The following is a 19,423-nucleotide window of genomic DNA, read 5'->3' on the forward strand; positions in this document are numbered from 1 at the left end:
GCTCAGCAACACACAGCTGAAGGTGCTATTTTGTGTGGTCATTCCCAGCAATGTAATACAGCTCCGAAACTCAACCTGTTAATACTAAGAATTAAAGCAAATAGAGCAACCAAATTTCATACCTTTTTTTTTCTTGCCAGCATGAGAGACCAAAGCCTCAGCAGTCTCCTTTAGAAATACCTATGGTGAACTCAAGCATGTCTGCCGTTCGTATCTCTACATTACCTGTCACCTCTAAAAATAAGGTTCAAAAAGCCCTGCCACCTCTAAAAATAAGGTTCAAAAAGCCCTGTCACCTCTAAAAATAAGGTTCAAAAAGCCTTTCAGCAACCAAAAAAAAAAAAAACCAAAATAAAAAATCCAACAGGCCCTATGACTCCAGGAAATGGCACACAATAAGGTAAGTAACAGATATGAGGTGTTTAATTTTTCTTTGTTTCTTGAACAAGATGAGAAGACACCGAGAAATCATGAGAGAACCAGAGCAGAGTCTGAGCTGTTGGCCCGGGATCACAGCCAGCTTATTTCAGCCAGTTCCTGCAGCGCCCGAGCACCCCAGTACCTGCTCTGGAGATACCTGCTGGTAAACCAGAAGTGGCCAGGGCCGGGCTGCGGGCACATGTCCCCTCCCCTCCCCCCAGCAATGCCCCTTCACCCCCACCCACAGAGCACTGTCTGGGTGCTTCGCTCAGCCACCCCCAAGCCACAGCCAGTGTGGAAAGGAGCAGAGGGAGCTGCTCTCCCACATGCCCAGGACCAAACCGCCCTCTCCGAACGGTGGCCACGTTACCTTGCCCTGGCCAGGGACTGGCACCGAGGGCCCTCCTCACCCGGCACCAGGCCTGCTGCCCAGGGCCTGGGCCTCGCCTCACCCCCAGCGGGGATGTGCACACCCACCTGGTTCCTCAGAGGCCGAGGGGGCAACTGCAGCTGCTTTAAGGATGGCTGCGCCGCTGACGGCCCCCAGGGAGCTCTTCCCGACAGGGGAGAGAGCCTTAGACCCACACGCACGCCTCGCCGACGCGAAGCCCTTTCCAAAATGGCCACCGCCCACCACGGGCGCCCCACCAGATGGCAGCCCCACAAAATGGCTGCCGCCAGTAGCCAGCCGCTCAGCCCACCCATCATCCCCAGTGTGGCCACACTCGGCCTGCACCAGCCCAGCGGGGCACAGAGAGGCGGAGACCAGTCCCGAGGCGCCATGCTTTATTGTCAGGGGTGAGGAAAAAAAGGGAGGGAGCTCACGGACCGGGCAGCTGAGGGAAGGGGAGGGTGTTGGTGGGCAGGCGGCCCGGCGGGGTCAGGCCGGGTGGCACTAGCAGGAGGTGAAGGTTTTCCAGAAGAAGTTCTTGCAGGGGGCCTTGCGGTCCCGCTGTGATAGCTGGGTGAGCCTCCCCAGCACTGCCCGCTCCTCCTCCAGCTTGCCCTCCTCTTCAACGTCAGGGGATGCCGCCTCGCGCCCCACATCCACGCTGTCCAGCAGGCCCGCCAGCATCTTCAGGATGGCGTCTCGCCGGGCTGTGCTCTGTTCCTGCGGGCACACAGCAGGGGAAGGTGACGGACAGAGGCCTGGCCCCCACGGTCAAGGCAGCGGATGCTGCATGGTGCAACCCCCCCATGCAGCCCCTTCCCGTGTCCCTGCCTCCCCCGTACCCCCTCCCCAGGACCGGTGCCTGCCTGCAGCAGAGCTGTGCCAGGGCTGAGGGGTCTGGGCTGCAAGGGACCCCTCCTCCCTTCTCGCACCCTGCCCAGCGCAGCCGGCCAGCGGCGGACAGGCATGCGTGCCATGTGCTAACTGCAAAAGAGCTGCTAACAAATAGGCATGAATTGGCTGTAAAATCCCTTGCTGCCTGCACTAATTAAATTTCCATGAATGCCAAGCTGCCTTCCCTCCTAGTGCTCCCTCCTCGGCTCTGCCTGCCCAGCGCCCGCCACATGAAGGCCAGGAGGAGGCACGGAGTCCTGGGCGATGTCAGATTCAGCACACTGGCGGCTGCAACCCACCACAATACGCAGAGAATGAAATCTAACAAAGGAGAGGGCTGGGTGGGAGGCGAGAGGGATGCACGAGGTGTCTGGAGCAAAATATTTAATTGACGGAGACAGGCAGCTTGTATTTCAAGCACGAGAACCCGTATTTCAGCAGCTTGACCTTGGGGGGAGGTAGAACGGAAGAGGAGTTGCTGAGCTCCGTCCCTTTGCCACGGCAGCCCACAAAGGAGCACAGCCTGCGGTTTGGGGGGTTCCGTCAGTTACAAGCTGTGAATGACCTTGTTTCTCTTAACTTAACATGCAGTAAATCTGAGGAATTACCTCTTGCCCGAGCATTCTTGGTCTCTGTGACTGGTGCTAACAGAGACAGCTGGTACTGGGCAAGCTGGGATAGATGGTTTGACAGGGACAGATCCCGTTTCCCACGCGGATGGGAATCTTGGAAGTGCATTTGCATGTCACTTCTCACAAATGCCCTGTTAACTGCTGGGACTGCTGTGCTTGACCAATGGCCCTGTCAGCACCAGCATTTGCTAAGGACCACTTGGTAAGCATCTCAAAAAATGGATAAATACAGGCAGCAGCAAGTACCTTGAGTTTAAGTTACAGAATGTTTACGGATATTTTTAAATCACTTTCTTAGCTCTACTAAGCTCTAGTTAGTAGTAACTAACCCTGCTTCCACACAAGAGAAACTCGGGCATAGAAAAATTACATGCTGTGTTTGTAGCAGAAGATAAAAGCCAGTTTGTGCCTGACCTGATTCCTGCTCCTGTGCTGCAAGTACAGAAGTGTCTTAAGCCTCTGGGAGACGGACTGGGACTGGGGAACCCAGCTAAGCATGTCTCTGGGTCACGTCTTCCTCGTAAGCTTCTTTCCTGGCTGTAAGTGCTATGCTTTGAAATAACCTGCTCCAAGCAGAACCGGCAGCTTCAGACCCAGGGGTGGGAAAGGCAAAATTCAGCCTGCTGTTAGAGGATATTCCTTATGCATCATCGGCTGTGGCTGTTAGTGAAACCAGGCAGCTCTTCCCCTGCACTAATCCATTGCTAACATCCCCTCTGGTTTTAGCTGCTCCTGAGCTGCAAGAGATCCAGACTCTTTGGCAGCAGCTAGAGATCTTAGCAGGGGTGGGCTGCGGCACACCTCTCCGGAGCTGCTCAATTCCCTCTGCTACATCCACCAGTGCGTCAGAATGCGCACAGCTTTCCTTGGCATTGTTATGCATTTTATGGTGGTTTATCTCTAAAATCCTTATATTCTTTGTACTTAAAACATTTGTCTGAGTTATAGCAGTGGTGACTACAGCGATTGGTTCATTGGTATCTAAGAATTTTTCAGTTTGTAGAATGGTCTAAAGAGAATCCTATCTACTATAATTATACCATTATTTAGTAAGCAACGGCATGTAGAAGACTAAGAGTCATTACACTTGAATTAATGTTTACCAAGGCTTTGTTTACCAATTTATTCCCTACAACTTGTTTCTTTTTTTCCCCAGCAGCTAGGATTTGCACCAGAAAGAGTTTACTTTTTAGGTACTGGATTTCTTACCTTAAGAATGTACAGCTGAAAGTTTAATTATCCCCAGAAGGGTTAACCCCAGCCAGCTGCAGAAGCCCTGATCTCTAACAGAATGCCAGCCCTAGCACCTCACACTGTGTACGCTTCTTTCTTGCAGCCAGTTGTTAATGGGATGTGAGCCCACTACTGAAGCAGCAAGACACTGATGGATGAGCTGGAGCCAATGCTCAGACAGAAAAAATAATGCGAATATGCACAAAGGAGAAGTTAGTGCCTTTGAAACCAACACTGGGATCCTTCACTTCTCTGGGTAGCTCCTCTGCAGGACTGAAACAACAGCAGCCGTACAGATACAGTGTGACCCGGACTGGTAGTGTGGAGCGACTAACCACGGCTCAGAGGAACATCAGGGATGGCAAGGAACATGAAGGTGAGAAAACTGCACGGTGAGAACAAGCAGAACAGAACGCTTGCTTGTGATTATGTTATGCTATTGCTTCCTACCCCTTTGGCCTCTTAGGGAAACATTCCAGCAAAACAAAGTTATTATAGTGCTATAGCCATTATAATATTAGAGTTTTGCCAGTTGGTAGGATAATTATATTGCTATAATAAGTTCTGCCACTGCACAGAGCTGTGCTGGTTCGGAGTGTAATTATTCTAGCAGAACTATGTCAGTATAACTCCCCTTGTGAATACTACTCTGGAAAAAGCAATTTTATTCTGATATAATTACTTCATTTATTATTCCTCTGTTACTTTCCTACCGAACCCATCTTTTAAACAGTTGTCCTTCCCATGAGTCCTATTTAAAATATCATCTCCCTTGATCATTTTACCAATTACGTATCTTTTCTTTCCCTCCCTAGTACTCTGCTTTATTCTCTCATGCTGTACCCTTTCAGCAGTATTATTTTCTCCTTTTCCCTCTGCTCTGTTCTTTTTAGCAGTTTTTGCTTAGCACAGACTCCACTTGTGCAGGTCTCTGGCATCTACCCTGGTACCTTTCCGAAATAAACTGGCTAGTAAGATGTAGTAATATCCTGTGCTTCAGCAGTGTGTGAAGCCTTGGAATATAGGGGGGTGACAGAGTTGTTTGCATCAGGTAACACCTAATTGCCCCTATTACCCCCTCCCCTGGCTCCAGCCTGCTTCTGCATGCTCCCACCTCACCCAGCTCCTGCACAGGGTGCATTATACTCACCCTAGTGTTCTGTATCGCGAGTCTCTCTTCTCCAGGCAGTGCAGTGGCTCTCACGCTCCACACCAGCAGCAGAACAGACGCCAGGCTGGCCACCAGCTGCATGATGTACAGGCTGTGACTATGCTGAATGAGGAAGACTGGGAGAGAGAGCTGTTCCTGGGCTCTCTTCTGCCTCAGACAATGGCTGCAGCCCCTTTTATAGCCCTCCCCCTAGCCCAGTGGGTGACGCAAACAATTAAGTCTATATCAAAGGCAAATTAGACTTTGGAGAGGTTGTTAACACTTGGCTGCTTGAGTGGGATACTTCAGTGCCTCTGGGCTTTCCATGTGCCAGACCTATAGAGACTAAGGAAGCAAAGGTTTGGGACTCTCCAGTAACATGCTGTTTCTTCACTCGGAGAAATTGTAGGCACTATTTGCGTCTCTCCTAGTTAGCTGAATTCTGTTTGGGAATATAATGTTGGACAGAATAGGCCACCAGCTTGCACAAACCTCTGGCCAACACTGGATGATTCAGAGGGAAGAGGTAAAACTTCTGGCCATCAGTAGTTAGGTATGGGCTTGGACTCTCAGCCTGTGTGTCGGAACAGCTCCAGACTCTAGGGGTGTTTGGATCTGGATCTCTGCATCCAGTGACGCATCTCACTGTGGAATGCCAATATGCCTGGCTTTCCCTATACGGTAACACGGGGACACAGGCTGCAGCTATGTGGTAATATAATCTGTCTTGCAAATCTACGTAAGACTACCTGGAAGCCAGTTGGGGATTACTGGGTTTTGTTCCTAGTATTGTTTCAATACATCTTGAACCCTTCCCAGAGGTGTATCAACAGAATGAATCCTGACTTGGAGATGTTGGGTTTAAAAGTATTAAAGGGAAAACAAAGTACTGGCTGGTCAAAGCTGAAGCAGTTCTGCTCAGTGGGGCTTCAGAAAAAGGCTCATGGTATGCTGGCACTGACCGCAGGCTGCTTGGAGCAAGTTCCTACCATTTCTGATCTCTGGTCAGCAGTTGTTAATGCTTCTCCCTTTGCCCAAAAGGCTGTCCCACCGGTGAGATTGGTTCGTGGGCCAGCAGAAGGTGTTACTGAGCACTGCGAGCTACTTTGCATCATCCCTGTCACCGTGGGGATGGCACCCACCATCACATGCCCCTGAGATGCAGAGGCAGACCACTAGCCCTTTCCCCAGAAGCACTCTCCTCAGGGCAAGTCCTCTTCTGACCCCAACAACAAATGACAGACAAAAGGTAAATTGTTATCCTAATTTAGCACATTAAAAAAACCCACAGGGAGGTGACTTGGCCAGGGGGATGCTGTGGCAGAACTAAGAACAGAAGGCAGGAAAATCTGTTCCCCACTTTTACTGCTTACAAGCATCACAGTTTCTGGAAACAGTACCATGAAGCTTTGCCTGCAAATAATCCAGCTCCTAATGCCAGTTACACCACCCTGGATGCTCTTGAGGGATAAGGTGCCATCGCTTCCACACATGTTTGAAAAGAAACTCTGGATTCCCTCACTGAAAGATACAAAGAAAAAACCTTTTCTGACTCATATGGACTTGTGGGGAAAGGTGACAATCTGGCAATTTCTAGAAATGAGTTTTCCTCAGAAAACTCTGTAACCTCATTGTTTCTCACCGCCTTCGCCCCTGCCCTTGTGAGAGCTGGCTTCCATGCACCGTTTTCAGATGAAACATTATCTATTTCCTTTAAAACCCATCTTGCTAGTTTATCAGAACTGCTGTGTTAGCCCTGTGTAATGGATTCTGTCAAACACTTCCCAGCCAGCCTGAGGCTCGAGGCAGAGAGCACTGAAGCACCAGGCTTCAGCAAGCAGACAAATCGCAGGGACTTGCCAAATGACCCGCAGCCGATTTGCTCCGGCAGAGGTGAAAGTGGGAGAATAGCAAATGGAGAAAGCACACTTGGTTGCTCAAGAGGAACGAAGGGTAGGTATCTGTGAGTGTGAGACGTGCCTGGGCTGAGAGGCAGGCAGAAGGTGAATCCCGTACCGCTGGTTACAGGGCAGGGCTAAACCTCATGGGCTACTAGCCCAAAAGCTAGACAGACAGCAGCAGCAGTGCAGGTAGGTCTCCATGCTGGGGGCCATCTGGTCTAACCAAACTGCTTGTTCTAATAAATACGGGTTTGTCTGCAGCTTTGCTTTCTGAACAGGCTGATTCCTATAACACTTCATTGAGTGAAGGGGGTCACAAGTATGACAGTGCTCTTCTACTAGAAAAGGGATGATGACGTGCTGAGCCAGAGATCAGCTTCTGGGGAGGCCCACAGGGATGTAAACAGTGACCAGTCTGTCCTGGGATTAAAGGGCAGTAATAAAATAATTGTTACCGCCTGAGGGGGTTGTCTTTGGAGAGTTTCCATCCAGATACACCAGCACCAGACCTGTGGCCCTGCTGATGAGCGCAGCGCAGCAAAAACCTGTACTTCAAGCCTGGGCAAGGCAGGGTCTCTCCCCCCAGCTGGGACTGGGGAACAGGGGCACATCAAAGCATTTACACTTCAGTGCCCACAGCAGGACTCAATCTCTACATCCAAACAAGTTCCATCCAAGCCCTGCTACAGCATCCCTCAATACCAGACACCTCTTTTCCAGATTCCTCCATCTCCCCTAGTGCCCTGCCCTTTCCTCACATTCCCTCTGCTGCTCCCCCTACATTGGTCTGTCCTCCTCAGGCTCTGGTTCTCTGGCCCCTTTGCAGAGACCCTGCTGGTTCTGCTACCACCACTGCTGACCATCTCCTCACCATAGGCTACAGCACCATCTCATTCTCCAAAGGAAGTAAAATAACTGGTAAAAAATTTGCTCTTTTCAGTAACTGGAAAAAGTTCAACATAGAGCACCGGGATTGTTCTTCATTCCTACTGTTCCCTATTCCCTGTCGCATTGGCTGTCTGACCTTTGAGAATGCCCCAATTTTTTATTTTTTTTTTTGCCAACTCTTGTCACTGTACAGGAAAGGCTAAAGGTTTTTCCTTGGAGGAGTGAACACTCCTGACAATTCTTTCCTTGATTTCCTCTTACACTTTCTCTGTTTTCTCACTCACCGCTTTATAAGTCTTCTTCCACGACGCTCTCTCTGTGCGGAGTCGCACATGGTCTGAGTGGGTTTCTACCCCTTTACAGTGAGGGTGGATCTACCTGAAATCAGCACGTCCGTGGGAGCATGGTAAGGGTGGGGATCCTCCAGAAGGAAACTCAGCATACAGTAACTTGAAAAGACCTGGCTATTGAATGATTTTGTCTGACAGCACGGCTTCAGCAGAGATGCAGAGTGGGTTCAGAAGTACAGCAGAATATGCTTCCACAGTCACATAGGACAACCTCCACCTTTTTGTGGTTAAGGGTGCACGAGCAACATGCAACGGGAGAGGTTTTATCTTTCAAGAAAGAGGTCTCTGACCTCTCCTCAGTGCATCTGTACAGCAGCAAAGACTGGGCATTGCTGGAATACAAAAGCTAAGACTACGTCTGGCACCAAATGCCGCATTAAGGAACGAGATGAATTTCTCAATTGCTTCCCTCTATGGCCTGGATATTTGCCATTGTCTACCCGTTTGTTGCCTGGTCTGGGTTCAGATCACCGTGCCTTGAAACAAATAGCAGAATTGCATCAGGCTTCCCAAACAAAGTCTGGTTCCCAAAGGTGAGGCGCTCAGCCGCAGCTGAAGGCAGGCCTCAAATGCTGCTGCTTTCCTGTCACTGGAACCCTTTCTCTCTGCCCTCAAGAGTCCCTAGTTGCAAAGGTCAATGCAATAAATAAAGCAATAGTCAGCTGACAGTTGTGAGCCTTCCTGGAAGGGGAAACCAATTTGTTCATGGGCCTGAAATCACAGCTCATTTATCAGGCCAGGCCTGCAGTATTCCCTCGCGCTGTGCTCCCCAGGGGCCTCCAAGCAGCATGCAGGTGGCCGTTCCAGCCACAGCTTTTCATTGGCACTAATCTAACAAACCCAGGGAAGAGACTGCGTGCGCGTGGGCTGGAGCTCCTGCTCCCACTCATCCCTGATCAGAGCTGCAGAGCAGGTGCAGGGAGGAGGAGGGGAGTACCGCAGGGATGCTGCTGTCGGAGCACGCACGACTACAAGCCTGTTAAGCTCTCTGGGGAGGTGAAGCTGGGGGAGTTGTGCCGCCTGCTCTGTCTGTCGACCCCAAAGGGGCTGCAGGAGGATGAAGCGAGGGTGAGCATGATTCAGTGGTACGCTCAAAACCTTTTGTTATTTCAAAATGCATGCAAAGTCAAACATCTCAGTTATTCCACCAAAAATCATCCTCAGAAATAACTACTCGCTCTGAAACACTTCTGTTTCAAAACACCTCTATTTTCCACTGAAAATGTGTCACCCAGCTCCAAGTAGGAGGCATTTCAGGTGGTGAAGCAGGCTGAGGATGCCTGCTGACATGTAAACTGACCTCTGTTACACCAGACTCACCCTGTTGGTGGCAAGATTGGCTGGACAAGACTTGGACAGGAATGTTTCTTTACCATTTAGATATCCTGAGGGACCGCACGTGCACTGTGTCTTGTGGGAATTCAGTCAGAAAGAGCTCACCAGGGATGTTAACACACGGGACTGTGAGACTGCCAGCACCGCAGAAGGGACTGCTCAGCTGGGAGAGCTTTAAACAGGAATTCACACGCTCCAGATAGTGTGGGGTTCTGCCTACTCCTCTCCTACAGCTGAAGGAGGATGAAACACACGCAGGGTCACTGCACACATTATCTTGCCCTTAGCCCTGGCAAACTCCTTCCCAGGGATGCCCAGCCGTGGGCTGCTGCAGCAGCTGTTCAGTACCAAGGAGGGGGTAGCCCCCTCCTGCAGGGTCCCCGCTCTGGTCAGCCCTCCCCTCCAGCCTCACCACCCGCATCCCTGCAAGGCCTGCTGCTGAGATCCCAAACATGTGGAATAACCCCCCTCCAGTCTTTACCTGTTACACACACCACTCTACTATAACTGAGACTCCCTGGCTCCAATTCCTCACCTTTTGCATTTTTTAAAAGCACTTAACTCCAGCCTATACATGACCAGAAAAGAGCATCACCTGGGCTTCTCAGTATTTAACTCTGTTACAATTTTTCATCTTACTTCTAACATTTTGTCTGACTCTTTGGCTAGATCTGAGCTGCTGTTTCACACTTCTGTCCACACTTTTCCCTCTTGTTCCCCATGCATTTTATCAAAGGAACTTTCCTCTCCCTGAACTTGGTGGCCCTTGTTACTACTTTTCTGTTTGCTTACTGAGGCCGCTGTTCTCTGATGAAAGTTGAATTATCAATCTTACTTTAGCAAGTCTCTTGCTCCAGCCAAGCTCCATCAATAATTCAGCCAGGCCTCAATAACATTAGCTCTGGATGAATATGACACTCATGCCAATTAACTGGCTGAAAGGGCTCAAGAGATACAGGCAAGAAATTTCTCTTAATTTTTTTAAGCTCTTTTCTGAACTTCTAAAAATTGAGTTAGCTCAATGTGTAAAGCCCAGAGCAGGGAGTCTGACACAGTTCAAAAGGCGCCAAGAGGCTTAAGCAATTGATGTGCTAAAGCCCATCAGGCTCTGTTCCCTCGCTTGTCTCCACCTGCTCTGCCTGATATTACATTGTACTGAACTTGGGACAAAGCCTATGCCTGTTCATATGCTCCCAGCTTAATAAGATGCTGGAACATGACTGCAGCATGTCTAGACAAACATCATCTTCGTGGATCTTTGCTTATGAACAGCTTTGCTTGACTAGCCTTGGGCAAAAGCCAGCTCAAACTCCAAAAAAGTTACTCAAGTGTTTAGTTGCCCACCTGGAGACACTGCAAAGATTGCTTTTGAATGCTCAGTTCTATACAAGTTTTCTCCCTGCTAGTTTTCTCCTGTTGGGCATTACTCGAATTGCCAGTCTCATTTCAATCCCCACTGGCCTTGGCCACAGCATCCTGCAGTGTTAACACCTCAGACATACATTTATGGAAGGGATAATCAATCTGTAGATACAATTGCCTGACCGATGGCTGCCATGCCAAGTACCATTCCAGCAGCTTAAATGGCACGTAGACTTTGTGGCAGCTCTCTGTGCTCGCGTTGAGTTTTAGCAGTCCTGAAGCGCTTGGAGCTGCCGAGATGGAACTAGCTATAGATGCACAAACTCTTGCTCCTTCTCTTGCTGCACCTTACTGAGTGCTTGATTCAGGCACTGATCTGTCTTCACCTGTTGCAAAACACCAGTTACTTGAAACCACCTGTAAAGAACAGTGATTTGGAATGACTTGGAAACGATATACAGGACCTTACAGACAGGGTATGTGCGACTTGGATGGCAAACAGCCTTGTCTCCTGCTCTCATCACTGGCCACTTGCTGAACTTACAAATTTGGAGAGAGCTCAGAGAAACAGAAGGAATAATTAGCTACGTGGAGGCTAGAAACAGGTTGGAGGAAGTTCTTTTCCTCTTGGGCATTGTTGTACCCACCAAGGGCAGGTGGAAGGCTTGAACTTGTTCCTTTACTAGTTGGCAGCTGCTCTAAGGCCTTCCTGGACTACAGTCCTGGTCTCAATTCCCATTCCAGGGGAGAGAAAGTGCCAGAGGTAGTTTTCTGTCAAGGATGAAGGGCTGAGTGGGGTTCAGGCCCCCATTCCTAGGAGTAGCTAGAACCAGCCTCCATTACTGATCTGCTTTTTATAATAAAAATAAAAGAGTTGAGCAATGGAAATGTGTCAACAGCCCTAGCTAACCAGTAGCTGTGGGAGAAAGGAGAGAGTTACCCAGACAATTAAAGAGACAAACTGGGCGTAATCTTTTCAACATAAGAATACAAAGGAGATCCAAAGTCAGCTCTGCAGCTTAGCAATGCTTTGCAAACCCTTATAACCACAAAGCAGCTGTATACTGTACTGATCGTGGTAGTAGCATTGGGAAAGAAGTGATAAGCCTCTTCACAAAGGGGAGAAAGTAGGAGGCTTGGTACTGACACCACAGAAGTCCCTCGCTGCAGGCACGCAGAGGCTGCACCACCTATGCTGTTTGTAGAGCCACTATTATGGTAAAGCTCAACCCAATCTTTGCAAAAGTCCGCACCTTCTGGTTTTCTTTTCTCTTAGGAAGCCCGAAAGCCTCCCTCAGGAGCTGTTTTGTCTTCTTCTGATGCCACCTAGCGAGCCTTCCAGCCTGTTCAGCCTGAGCCCAGGACCTGCTCCAGATCCTGAGCCACAATGGCGCAACCCAGTGACTGACAGGCATTATGTGATGCTAGCAGGGAGGATGGGCGGCTAGAGAACAGCTTGGAAAGGTGTACCAGAGGCAGCACTTGGACTAGAGAACAGCTTGGATAGAAGGTGCTGACTTCTGCAGCAGTGAGGATAACAGAAGCTGGGGCTATTTGGCAGTCAGGTTACAATACAGAACATGCAATGGGATCACTCTTCAGAGCATTTTTTTGGTGATAACTTGTCACTCCTAGAGACAACGGAGAGAGGAAGTCAGACCAACTACAGAGCGCCCCTGGATGTCTTCTGACAAGCACAACAAACGTTCAGGATCTCTGTTTCCACCCCCACACTCTGCCCCCCAAAGAAGCACACCGACCCACACTGACGTCACCTTAACCAGAGCCGAGTGTTTAATTGATTGCAAGGGAGTGACAACCGCACAGTGGTTGTGCTGGGAAGGTACCCACTGCACAGTGCTGGTACACGGTCTTTAAAAGAGAAGTAAAGAAGTGGAGGCAGATCCATCTCACAACAGAGTACAATGAAAAACAACTTACGCATCTGGGGATTCTGGGGGCAGCATTAGAAATAATGATGCCTCCTAAGGACTAGCAAGTACCCAGGCCTGAGGCATCTCAGCATGACTGAGATGAGAGATCCGTCAGCACAACCGACTCCCCAACATCAGTACTTAACAGCAGGCAATGGATCTAAGGTTTGTTTTTTATATATATATATTTATATTTATATATATAAAGCGCCTATCACCATATTGATAAACATTCTTTGGAACCATTCTTGGTGGCAGAGGTAAGAACAGGAGTCGGTCTGTTAGTACCTCAGCACTTCTGTTTCCAACCAATTTTTTTTAAAAAAAAAAAAGCCACAAGACTGCTGCCAGCCTGCCTGGCTGGTGTTTAATACTGCTACTCCATCAGGGTTGGAGGGAGACCTATTGTGAATGGCAACAGTTTGCACTGTGACTTCTCCAACTGTGCTGCAGAACAGTGCAGGTGTTGCAGAAGGGCAGTGGGACATGAAGGCTCAGACCCGTTACCAGTCGAAACGTCTCAGCAGCAGGGAGCTCCTATTAGGAGAGAGCAAGCTAACTTTGCTGCCCACAAAGCTCTCGCTCTCTGTGCTTAAGGCTGAGTCAGTGACCCTTCTGGACTCTTCCCAGGTTTCAGAAGATCACCAGACAGAAATAAGTCTCAGTTATAAATACATCATGTCAGTTGTAGGGGGTGGAGGTGGGATGGGGGGGGCACAGGGAGGGGAGAATTTAGAATGGGTGCAGGGAGGAAAGAAAGGAAAAAGACCTCTTATGTTTCCAGCCCTGGAAAGAACAGTTTTCACCTCACGCAATAAGTCACTGGACCTTTTCAATAGTCTTATCTGGCTTATGCCCCATCATCTTTAACACATCATCAAAGGGAATGTTGGCTGGCAAAGGGTTAAACAATCCCACATAGTGGAGAGCAAATCTGCAGTCTGCTGGGAAGGTCCCAACCACATCACTGACGATCTCAGGGTCCAACTTGAGGGAAGGAAGCAGCTTCTCAGTCTCACACATCACTCAGGGCCTGGAGACAGCCAAAGACAAAAAAGTGTCAGGCCAGACCTGCTGCAGCTCTACCAGTCCTGAACAGAAGTACAGCTCAGACACAACCAGGGCATTTGCCTGTGTCCCTAGGACACTCGAAGGAGGACTTTTTCTGGAACGTGCAGCTGCAACCCAGTTAGATGATGGAATGATGCAGAAATATAGACTATCCTTCACGAAGGCAGCCTTAGCTACGCTACAGCATCCTTCCTTCTACCACCTGGTTTGTGCTAGAAACCACAACCATGTTTTATCTAAGACTTTTGGAGCTTTCCAGTGGGAAACGCCAGTTCTGCAGGCTCTCGGACTTGGCTTTGGAAGGTGAAGTAGGAGTCATCTGCTATCAAGGCATGGGACATCAACCCAAAGAACAGTTCAAAACTGAACACCAGTCTTCCCAGACTGAATCATACTCTGCTACGTCATACAAAACGCTGTCCTGCTCCAACTTGCCCACAGAAGCCTTTAGGGCTGCAGGAAATCCTCAGTCCTGTATGCTCCCGCTCCTGCCAAGGAAAAGCCATACCTCATCCTTGATGAAGGAATAACAGCACAGCCTTGCTTACCTTCCGTGCAAACTCTGGCAGAATGAAAGCTGCCCGATGAATGTCTGAGTTGTAGTATTTCAGACTCCTCTCCTCTACCTGTTGCTGTGAGAGCTGCTGCACAGGCTCCCGGAAATTTGTGTTCTGCAAAAAAAAGCCAGGTAGCTCTATAATGTAGCTTTTTGGTACAAGCAAAAGGCATCCCGATTCATGGCAGAGAACCAAGTGGACTTGGAGGAAAAGATGACTCTGTCCTCTGAGGTCAAAGGCTCTGCACAGCTCCAGCCCCAAGGGCTGGAGTTTACACTCCGTACCTCGTGTGACCAGCCCTTATTCACAGATGTCAGTGTATGAGGTCAGGCTGTGTGTGAGCCACGTGCCAGATTAAGCTGTCAGATTGTGCCCAAGCATCTAAGAAGCAAGGCTTTTTTTGCTCTTCAGAGCAGAACCCGTGCCTGCATTAAGTCAGGCACAGTGCATGCTGCCAGCGCCCCAGATACGTATCCAATACAGCAGCAGCGCTGCTGGCTCCCTAAACCAGTGTGGCAGTTGCATTAGGTTGGCTGTAATGCAGCAGACTGGGAAGAGAGCGGACCTCCGTGGTCTGACACAGTCACCATCCTGCATCCTAACACTGACTGTCACCTGGAGGCCTCTGTACAAGCAGATTACCAGTTGCAAGGTGATTCTTACCAAGCAGGTGCCTGCTTTATAAACAGCCAGCATCAGTAAGTCAAAGCCTTAACAGGCTCCGGAAATTGGTAGTGGCTTCCTCCCTTCCAAGTCCGTTGTACTAGAGAGAAAGCAATGCCCTTTCCTAAGGCACTGGGTACACACGCTGGTCAGCTGCGCACTTGACTCGGCACTGAGCAAGGTGCACGCGCTCAGGGGTGCTGGGCGGGCAGAGCTGGGGCCCAGCACAAGTCCAGGGGCCCCACAGCTGGCCGAGCTCAGTGCCACAGCTCAGGCTCTCTAAGAGACAGCCTGAGGCTCTCTCTGTGGGTGCTTTCAGAGAGTGGAAAAGGGCACTTCAGGTGCCTGAAACTCACCGGGTTCTTGCTGCAGAGCATGAAGCCAATCTGCCCACTGGGATACGTGGGGATGGTGCAATAGGCGTATTCCACAACAGGGAACAGAGACTTGCAAAACTGACGCATCTCCTTAATGAGATCCAGGTGCAGCCACTGGCACTCACCTATGGGGAGAAAGGGAGACAGGATGCAGAACGAGAGCTGCCCTTCTCTGCACAGGCCTGTGCCTGGTTAACAGGGGTTCCAAGTCCAAACCTGCTCTACTCCGCACAGCTCATGCGGTTTCAAAGGCAAGATAAGACCCTTATGCCAGTTTTACTAAGCACAGCCCAGCAGTTAACAAGTTGATGTACACAGATCAAAAACGCTCCTCCTGTACCCACGAGCTGAAATGGATTTCACTCCCTACATCATGTCTCCCCAAGAAGAGTCCCCTTTGTGCCTCACACTTTGCATGCAATGCTCTGGCATCAGCCTCTGCCCAGAGACAGAGTCCTCACCTTGGCAGCAAAGAATCCCATCTTCACGCAGGGCTGTCTTCATCAGCTGGTAGTAAGATTCTTTGAATAAGCTTTCTGCAGGACCTGGGAGAAAAGTAAGTAAAGAATCATGTCTAGAGAGAGATTAAGACAGCAGGTTTCCGAGAGTTTCCTGAATGCCCAGACTGCACAGGGACTGCACTGGAAAAGTGACATTTCAAATGGCTTTTTGGTGATCACAAATGTTAGAGACGATGCAGAAGTAAAAAAGTTTTGACCCTGGGTGAAGCCCAGCCTGCACCTAGCACAGCAAACCCACGACCATTTTAGCTTTACTCAATAGTGAGCCCAGGACCTTGACCAAAGAAAGTGCTCCAAACTGCATTTTAGAGATGCCCTTCCATGTGTTGTCTACAGCAAGAGCGAAGGTGACTCAGGCGCTCGCTCTTAGGTCCCTAAAACAAGGCACCGTAAGTACATTTGGTCCCTCTCTACTTCGGTTTTCCCCTTTGGAAATACAGCAACCTCACTACAGCCATCCTTAGGCTAGGTAGCTACACCAACCGCGTGTGGGGCACTGCTTCATTAGCAGGCACACGGGCAAAGCCGCCCTTGCCAGCATGGTTCTGTATTTCCCCATGGGACTGCTGGATTCGAGGGTCAACTCTCTGCCAGAAGCAATAGCTGCTGGAGTTGAATTTTGAGGAGAAAAACATGACAGCTGGCTTGAAGCCTTGCTAATACAATTTTCTGGTCTTCATCCTGCTCTCTACCAAAAGAGCCAAGTCAGTGACAGTCTTTTCACTTGAGAGGAGCCTGGGCAAGCTGGCGTTGCTTCCAAGAGGTAGGCAGAAGAGAACAGGAGTGTGGAAAGCAGTGCCCTTTTATGGCCAGAATTCTTACCCATGGGGTCAGACGAGTCTGTGATAATCACATCAAAGGCTTCTTGATTTTGTTTCATAAACTCAAAACCGTCTCCCACATGCAAGGTCAGCTTAGCACTGGAATACCCCACTGCCATCCCTGGGAGGTATTTCTTTGACACCTGGATCACATCCTGCAACACAGAGAGCACAAGTGGGTCAGCGGGGGGCTGCAAGGAGCTACTCTGCAGGCTACTGTGCAGCTGCAGCTGAAAGAACGGCACAGTGAGTCATTTCCTTCCATGCCTTCAGCACAAATCCGACTCGCTAGCTAGATCCTCAAGAGCTGTCAGCATCTTCAGCCAACAAGCTACACTCAGCCCTTTCCTACAGCCTCAGGGTTCAGTGACACTGTTGGTCTGTCCTTGCCAAACTCAACAAGAAGAACTTGGAGCTTCAAAAGCTCCCTGAGGAACTAAGAGAATACGGCTGCAGATCTGACTGCTCTCTGCTCCTTTTCCTGGCGGACATCACTTGCAGAGGTGATCTCAGCTGAAGACTTTTTTTTTTTTTTCCTCCTTCCTAAATGAAACCATACCAGCAGGTTTCTGGATGCAAAGTGAGAAAGATCCCCACCTCTGCTCTATAGTTGTTACATCAATCCCCCCAATAAGATACAGTTTTCTCTTAAACTAGTTAGACAGCCGCTGCCCTGGGCCTGCGAGCGTACTGGACACTACCAGCTTCTCACAGCTGGCAGAGACAAAAAAATACTCTGGTGTCAGGCAGCGCTTGTTCAGAACCAGGCACATATGCCTACTTAGCTTGGCAGAGCACACAGGCTCACAGAGCAGCGCTTCCCATTCTGCGCTGCCTCACTCTGAGGAGACAGCAAAGCTTTCTTAGAAATTAAATATCAGAACAAACCGACGGAGGGGAGGAGAACCGGCCCACCTATCGCAGAATCAACCTTCCCCCCCCCCCATGGCTTGTTTCCTGCTTTCGGTCACAGGAGGCTGCTTAACAGCGCGGCCACCCTCCCCTGGCAGGAGCAGCTCTGTTCTGCGGGGGAGGCAGGGAAGAGCAGCACCTCCGCGAGCCACAGCGATCCCGATCCCGAGGTGGCCGCGCCGGCCGGTAAGCGCCTCTGCCGTCCGTGCGGGGCAGGCAGCGCATGGGGGAGGCCGCCAGCTGCCACGTAGATGACCGGCCAGGCGCGGAGGTGGCGCTGTCAGTGTCCCGCAGCGGGGCGGGCAGCGCAGGCACCGGCCGCTGACGCGGGGCAGCAGGTGAGTCCCGCCGGCGTCCCCGGGCGCCCCGCGCAGCCCAACGCACCTCATCGATCTCGCACTGCACCACCGACTCCACGGCCGGGTGCTTCACCACCTCCCGCAGCACTCCGCCGTCGCCGCCGCCGATGATCAGCACCTGCGGGGAGAGCGCAACGGGCAGGGCGCCCGCGTCAGCCGGCCGGGCTCGGGGGCGGCGGGGCCGGGGGCGGCGGGAGGCCGGCAGCCCCGCGGGAGCCCCTGCCCCGGCGCCGGGGCCCCCCGCGCTGCCCTGCCCAGCGCGGCTGCGCCCGGAGCGGCCGGTCTGCGGGCCCCGGGGCCCGCGGGGCCCCCCCGCGGAGCGCTCACCTTGCGGGGGTCGGGGTGGCTGCAGAGCGGCAGGTTGGCGATCATTTCCTGGTAGGAGAACTCGTCCCGCTCCGTGCACTGGATCACCCCGTCCAGGACCAGGACGTTGCCGTAGGTGGTGCTGGGGAGAGCGGGGACGCGGGGTTGGAGCCGGCCCGCGCCCGCAGCCGCGCTCCCCGCCCGCTCCCCGCGCCGCCAGGCCCCACCGCATGGCGCCGCTGCCCCCCCCCGCCGCCACCACCACTGCCGCCGCCACCGCCGCCGCCGCCGCCACCACCACGGCCGCCGCCACCGCCGCCGCCCCTGGCCGCTCTCCCGGCCGCGCCGCACCTGCGGAAGACGAGTATCTCCTGGTAGCGGGAGCGCTGGTGGTGCAGCAGCTCCTCCACCTGCAGCGACATGGCCTGCCCCGGCCACAGCCGGCACGTCTCCCGGAACCAGCCCTCGCGGATCAGCGCCGCCGCGCCGCGCTCCATCCCGGCCCGGCCCCGCCGCCCCGCGCAGCCGCCGCCGCCTGACCCCGCCGGCGCGGGATCCGCGCGCAGGGGCCCACGCACCGCCCCGCCCCCGGCCGCCAGCGCGCGCGCCGCCGCGTCCCCATTGGCCCAGGCGCGGCGTGACGCAGGCGGCCACGTGAGCCGGCGCGCCCGGAGCCGGCCCGGCCCCGCCCCGCCGGGAAAGGGCGCGTCACCCGCCGGGACCCGCTGCTGCCGCGCCGCCCCCGGGCCGGCCCGCCGGGACCCCCCGGGCCTCCCTGCTCCCCGCCAAGGCAGCTCCGTTACCGCCCGCGGCCGCGCTGCGGAGGGCTGCCCCGAGAGCCGCTCCGAGCAGGGGATGCGGCCCTTCGCCAGCCGCTGCCCCACTGCCGAGTGCGCTTCGGTTACCGGATCCTGCTATAGCTGCACCGATTCACGGCGCAGCCGGGTGAATAAAGCACGCGTGGATTCCTGCTCGCTTCCATTAAAGACTTTCTAGAACCCAGCTGCAATTCTTGAAGGAGAATCAGGAAAAAAGACTGAAATTAAGACCATCCTTGAACCGTCACCTTGCATGAGTTTTAAGTAGAGGACTTGCAGAAACTTCCAAAATTTTACTACTTCCCCAGCCAATGGGGCTTTCGGTATAACTCGCTTGTTCTTCAAGTTACAGAAAGGTCAGAAGTGGCAAAGCTAACACGAAAGGGGGGAACTGGCAGTCCCCGCAAATGCACTTCAGAGACAATTGCTATTTAACTGCCTCTTCAAAAACATTCTCCAATATTCAGCCATGCAAGCAGATTTTATGAGCAGAAAGGGACTCTTGTTCTGCCATTACAATGCTGCTCA

General features: G+C 51.9%; 2 protein-coding genes across 3 annotated transcripts; both read right to left on the bottom strand.

Moving 5' to 3' along the window:
• Positions 1-1,189: 1,189 nt before the first annotated feature.
• Positions 1,190-4,906, bottom strand: LOC121085785 (somatostatin-2-like). 2 transcript variants are annotated; one of them, XM_040588773.1, is made up of 2 exons: positions 4,721-4,906; positions 1,190-1,531 (listed from the first exon to the last, which is right to left on the bottom strand). In XM_040588773.1, exons 1-2 carry the CDS (start codon positions 4,820-4,822, stop codon positions 1,316-1,318), a joined length of 318 nt encoding a protein of 105 aa, XP_040444707.1. In that variant the 5' UTR covers positions 4,823-4,906; the 3' UTR covers positions 1,190-1,315. The 2 variants fall into 2 exon arrangements, with proteins under 2 accessions (XP_040444707.1, XP_040444708.1); XM_040588774.1 differs by lacking the exon at positions 4,721-4,906 and adding an exon at positions 2,752-3,089.
• A 7,421-nt stretch (positions 4,907-12,327) lies between these two features.
• Positions 12,328-18,644, bottom strand: SRM (spermidine synthase). Its single transcript, XM_040588150.1, has 8 exons — positions 18,429-18,644; positions 18,099-18,219; positions 17,797-17,889; positions 16,502-16,655; positions 15,620-15,703; positions 15,138-15,283; positions 14,110-14,232; positions 12,328-13,523 (listed from the first exon to the last, which is right to left on the bottom strand). The coding sequence occupies exons 1-8, from the start codon at positions 18,572-18,574 to the stop codon at positions 13,506-13,508; spliced, it is 885 nt and encodes a 294-aa protein (XP_040444084.1). The 5' UTR covers positions 18,575-18,644; the 3' UTR covers positions 12,328-13,505.
• Positions 18,645-19,423: the final 779 nt, after the last annotated feature.

Source organism: Falco naumanni, chromosome 3 (assembly GCF_017639655.2).
Source record: "Falco naumanni isolate bFalNau1 chromosome 3, bFalNau1.pat, whole genome shotgun sequence".
Taxonomy (NCBI): domain Eukaryota; kingdom Metazoa; phylum Chordata; class Aves; order Falconiformes; family Falconidae; genus Falco; species Falco naumanni.

Coding starts and splice junctions, on each gene's coding strand:
- SRM (XM_040588150.1), bottom strand. CDS start 18,574: ATGGAGCGCGGCGCGGCGGCGCTGATCCGCGAGGGCTGGTTCCGGGAG. Junction 15,704..16,501: donor AGACTCGTCTGACCCCATGG/GTAAGAATTCTG, acceptor CTTTTCTCCCAG/GTCCTGCAGAAAGCTTATTC. Junction 14,233..15,137: donor TGCTCTGCAGCAAGAACCCG/GTGAGTTTCAGG, acceptor TTTTTTTTGCAG/AACACAAATTTCCGGGAGCC.
- LOC121085785 (XM_040588773.1), bottom strand. CDS start 4,822: ATGCAGCTGGTGGCCAGCCTGGCGTCTGTTCTGCTGCTGGTGTGGAGC. Junction 1,532..4,720: donor TCGCGATACAGAACACTAGG/GTGAGTATAATG, acceptor GTGTGCCCGCAG/GAACAGAGCACAGCCCGGCG.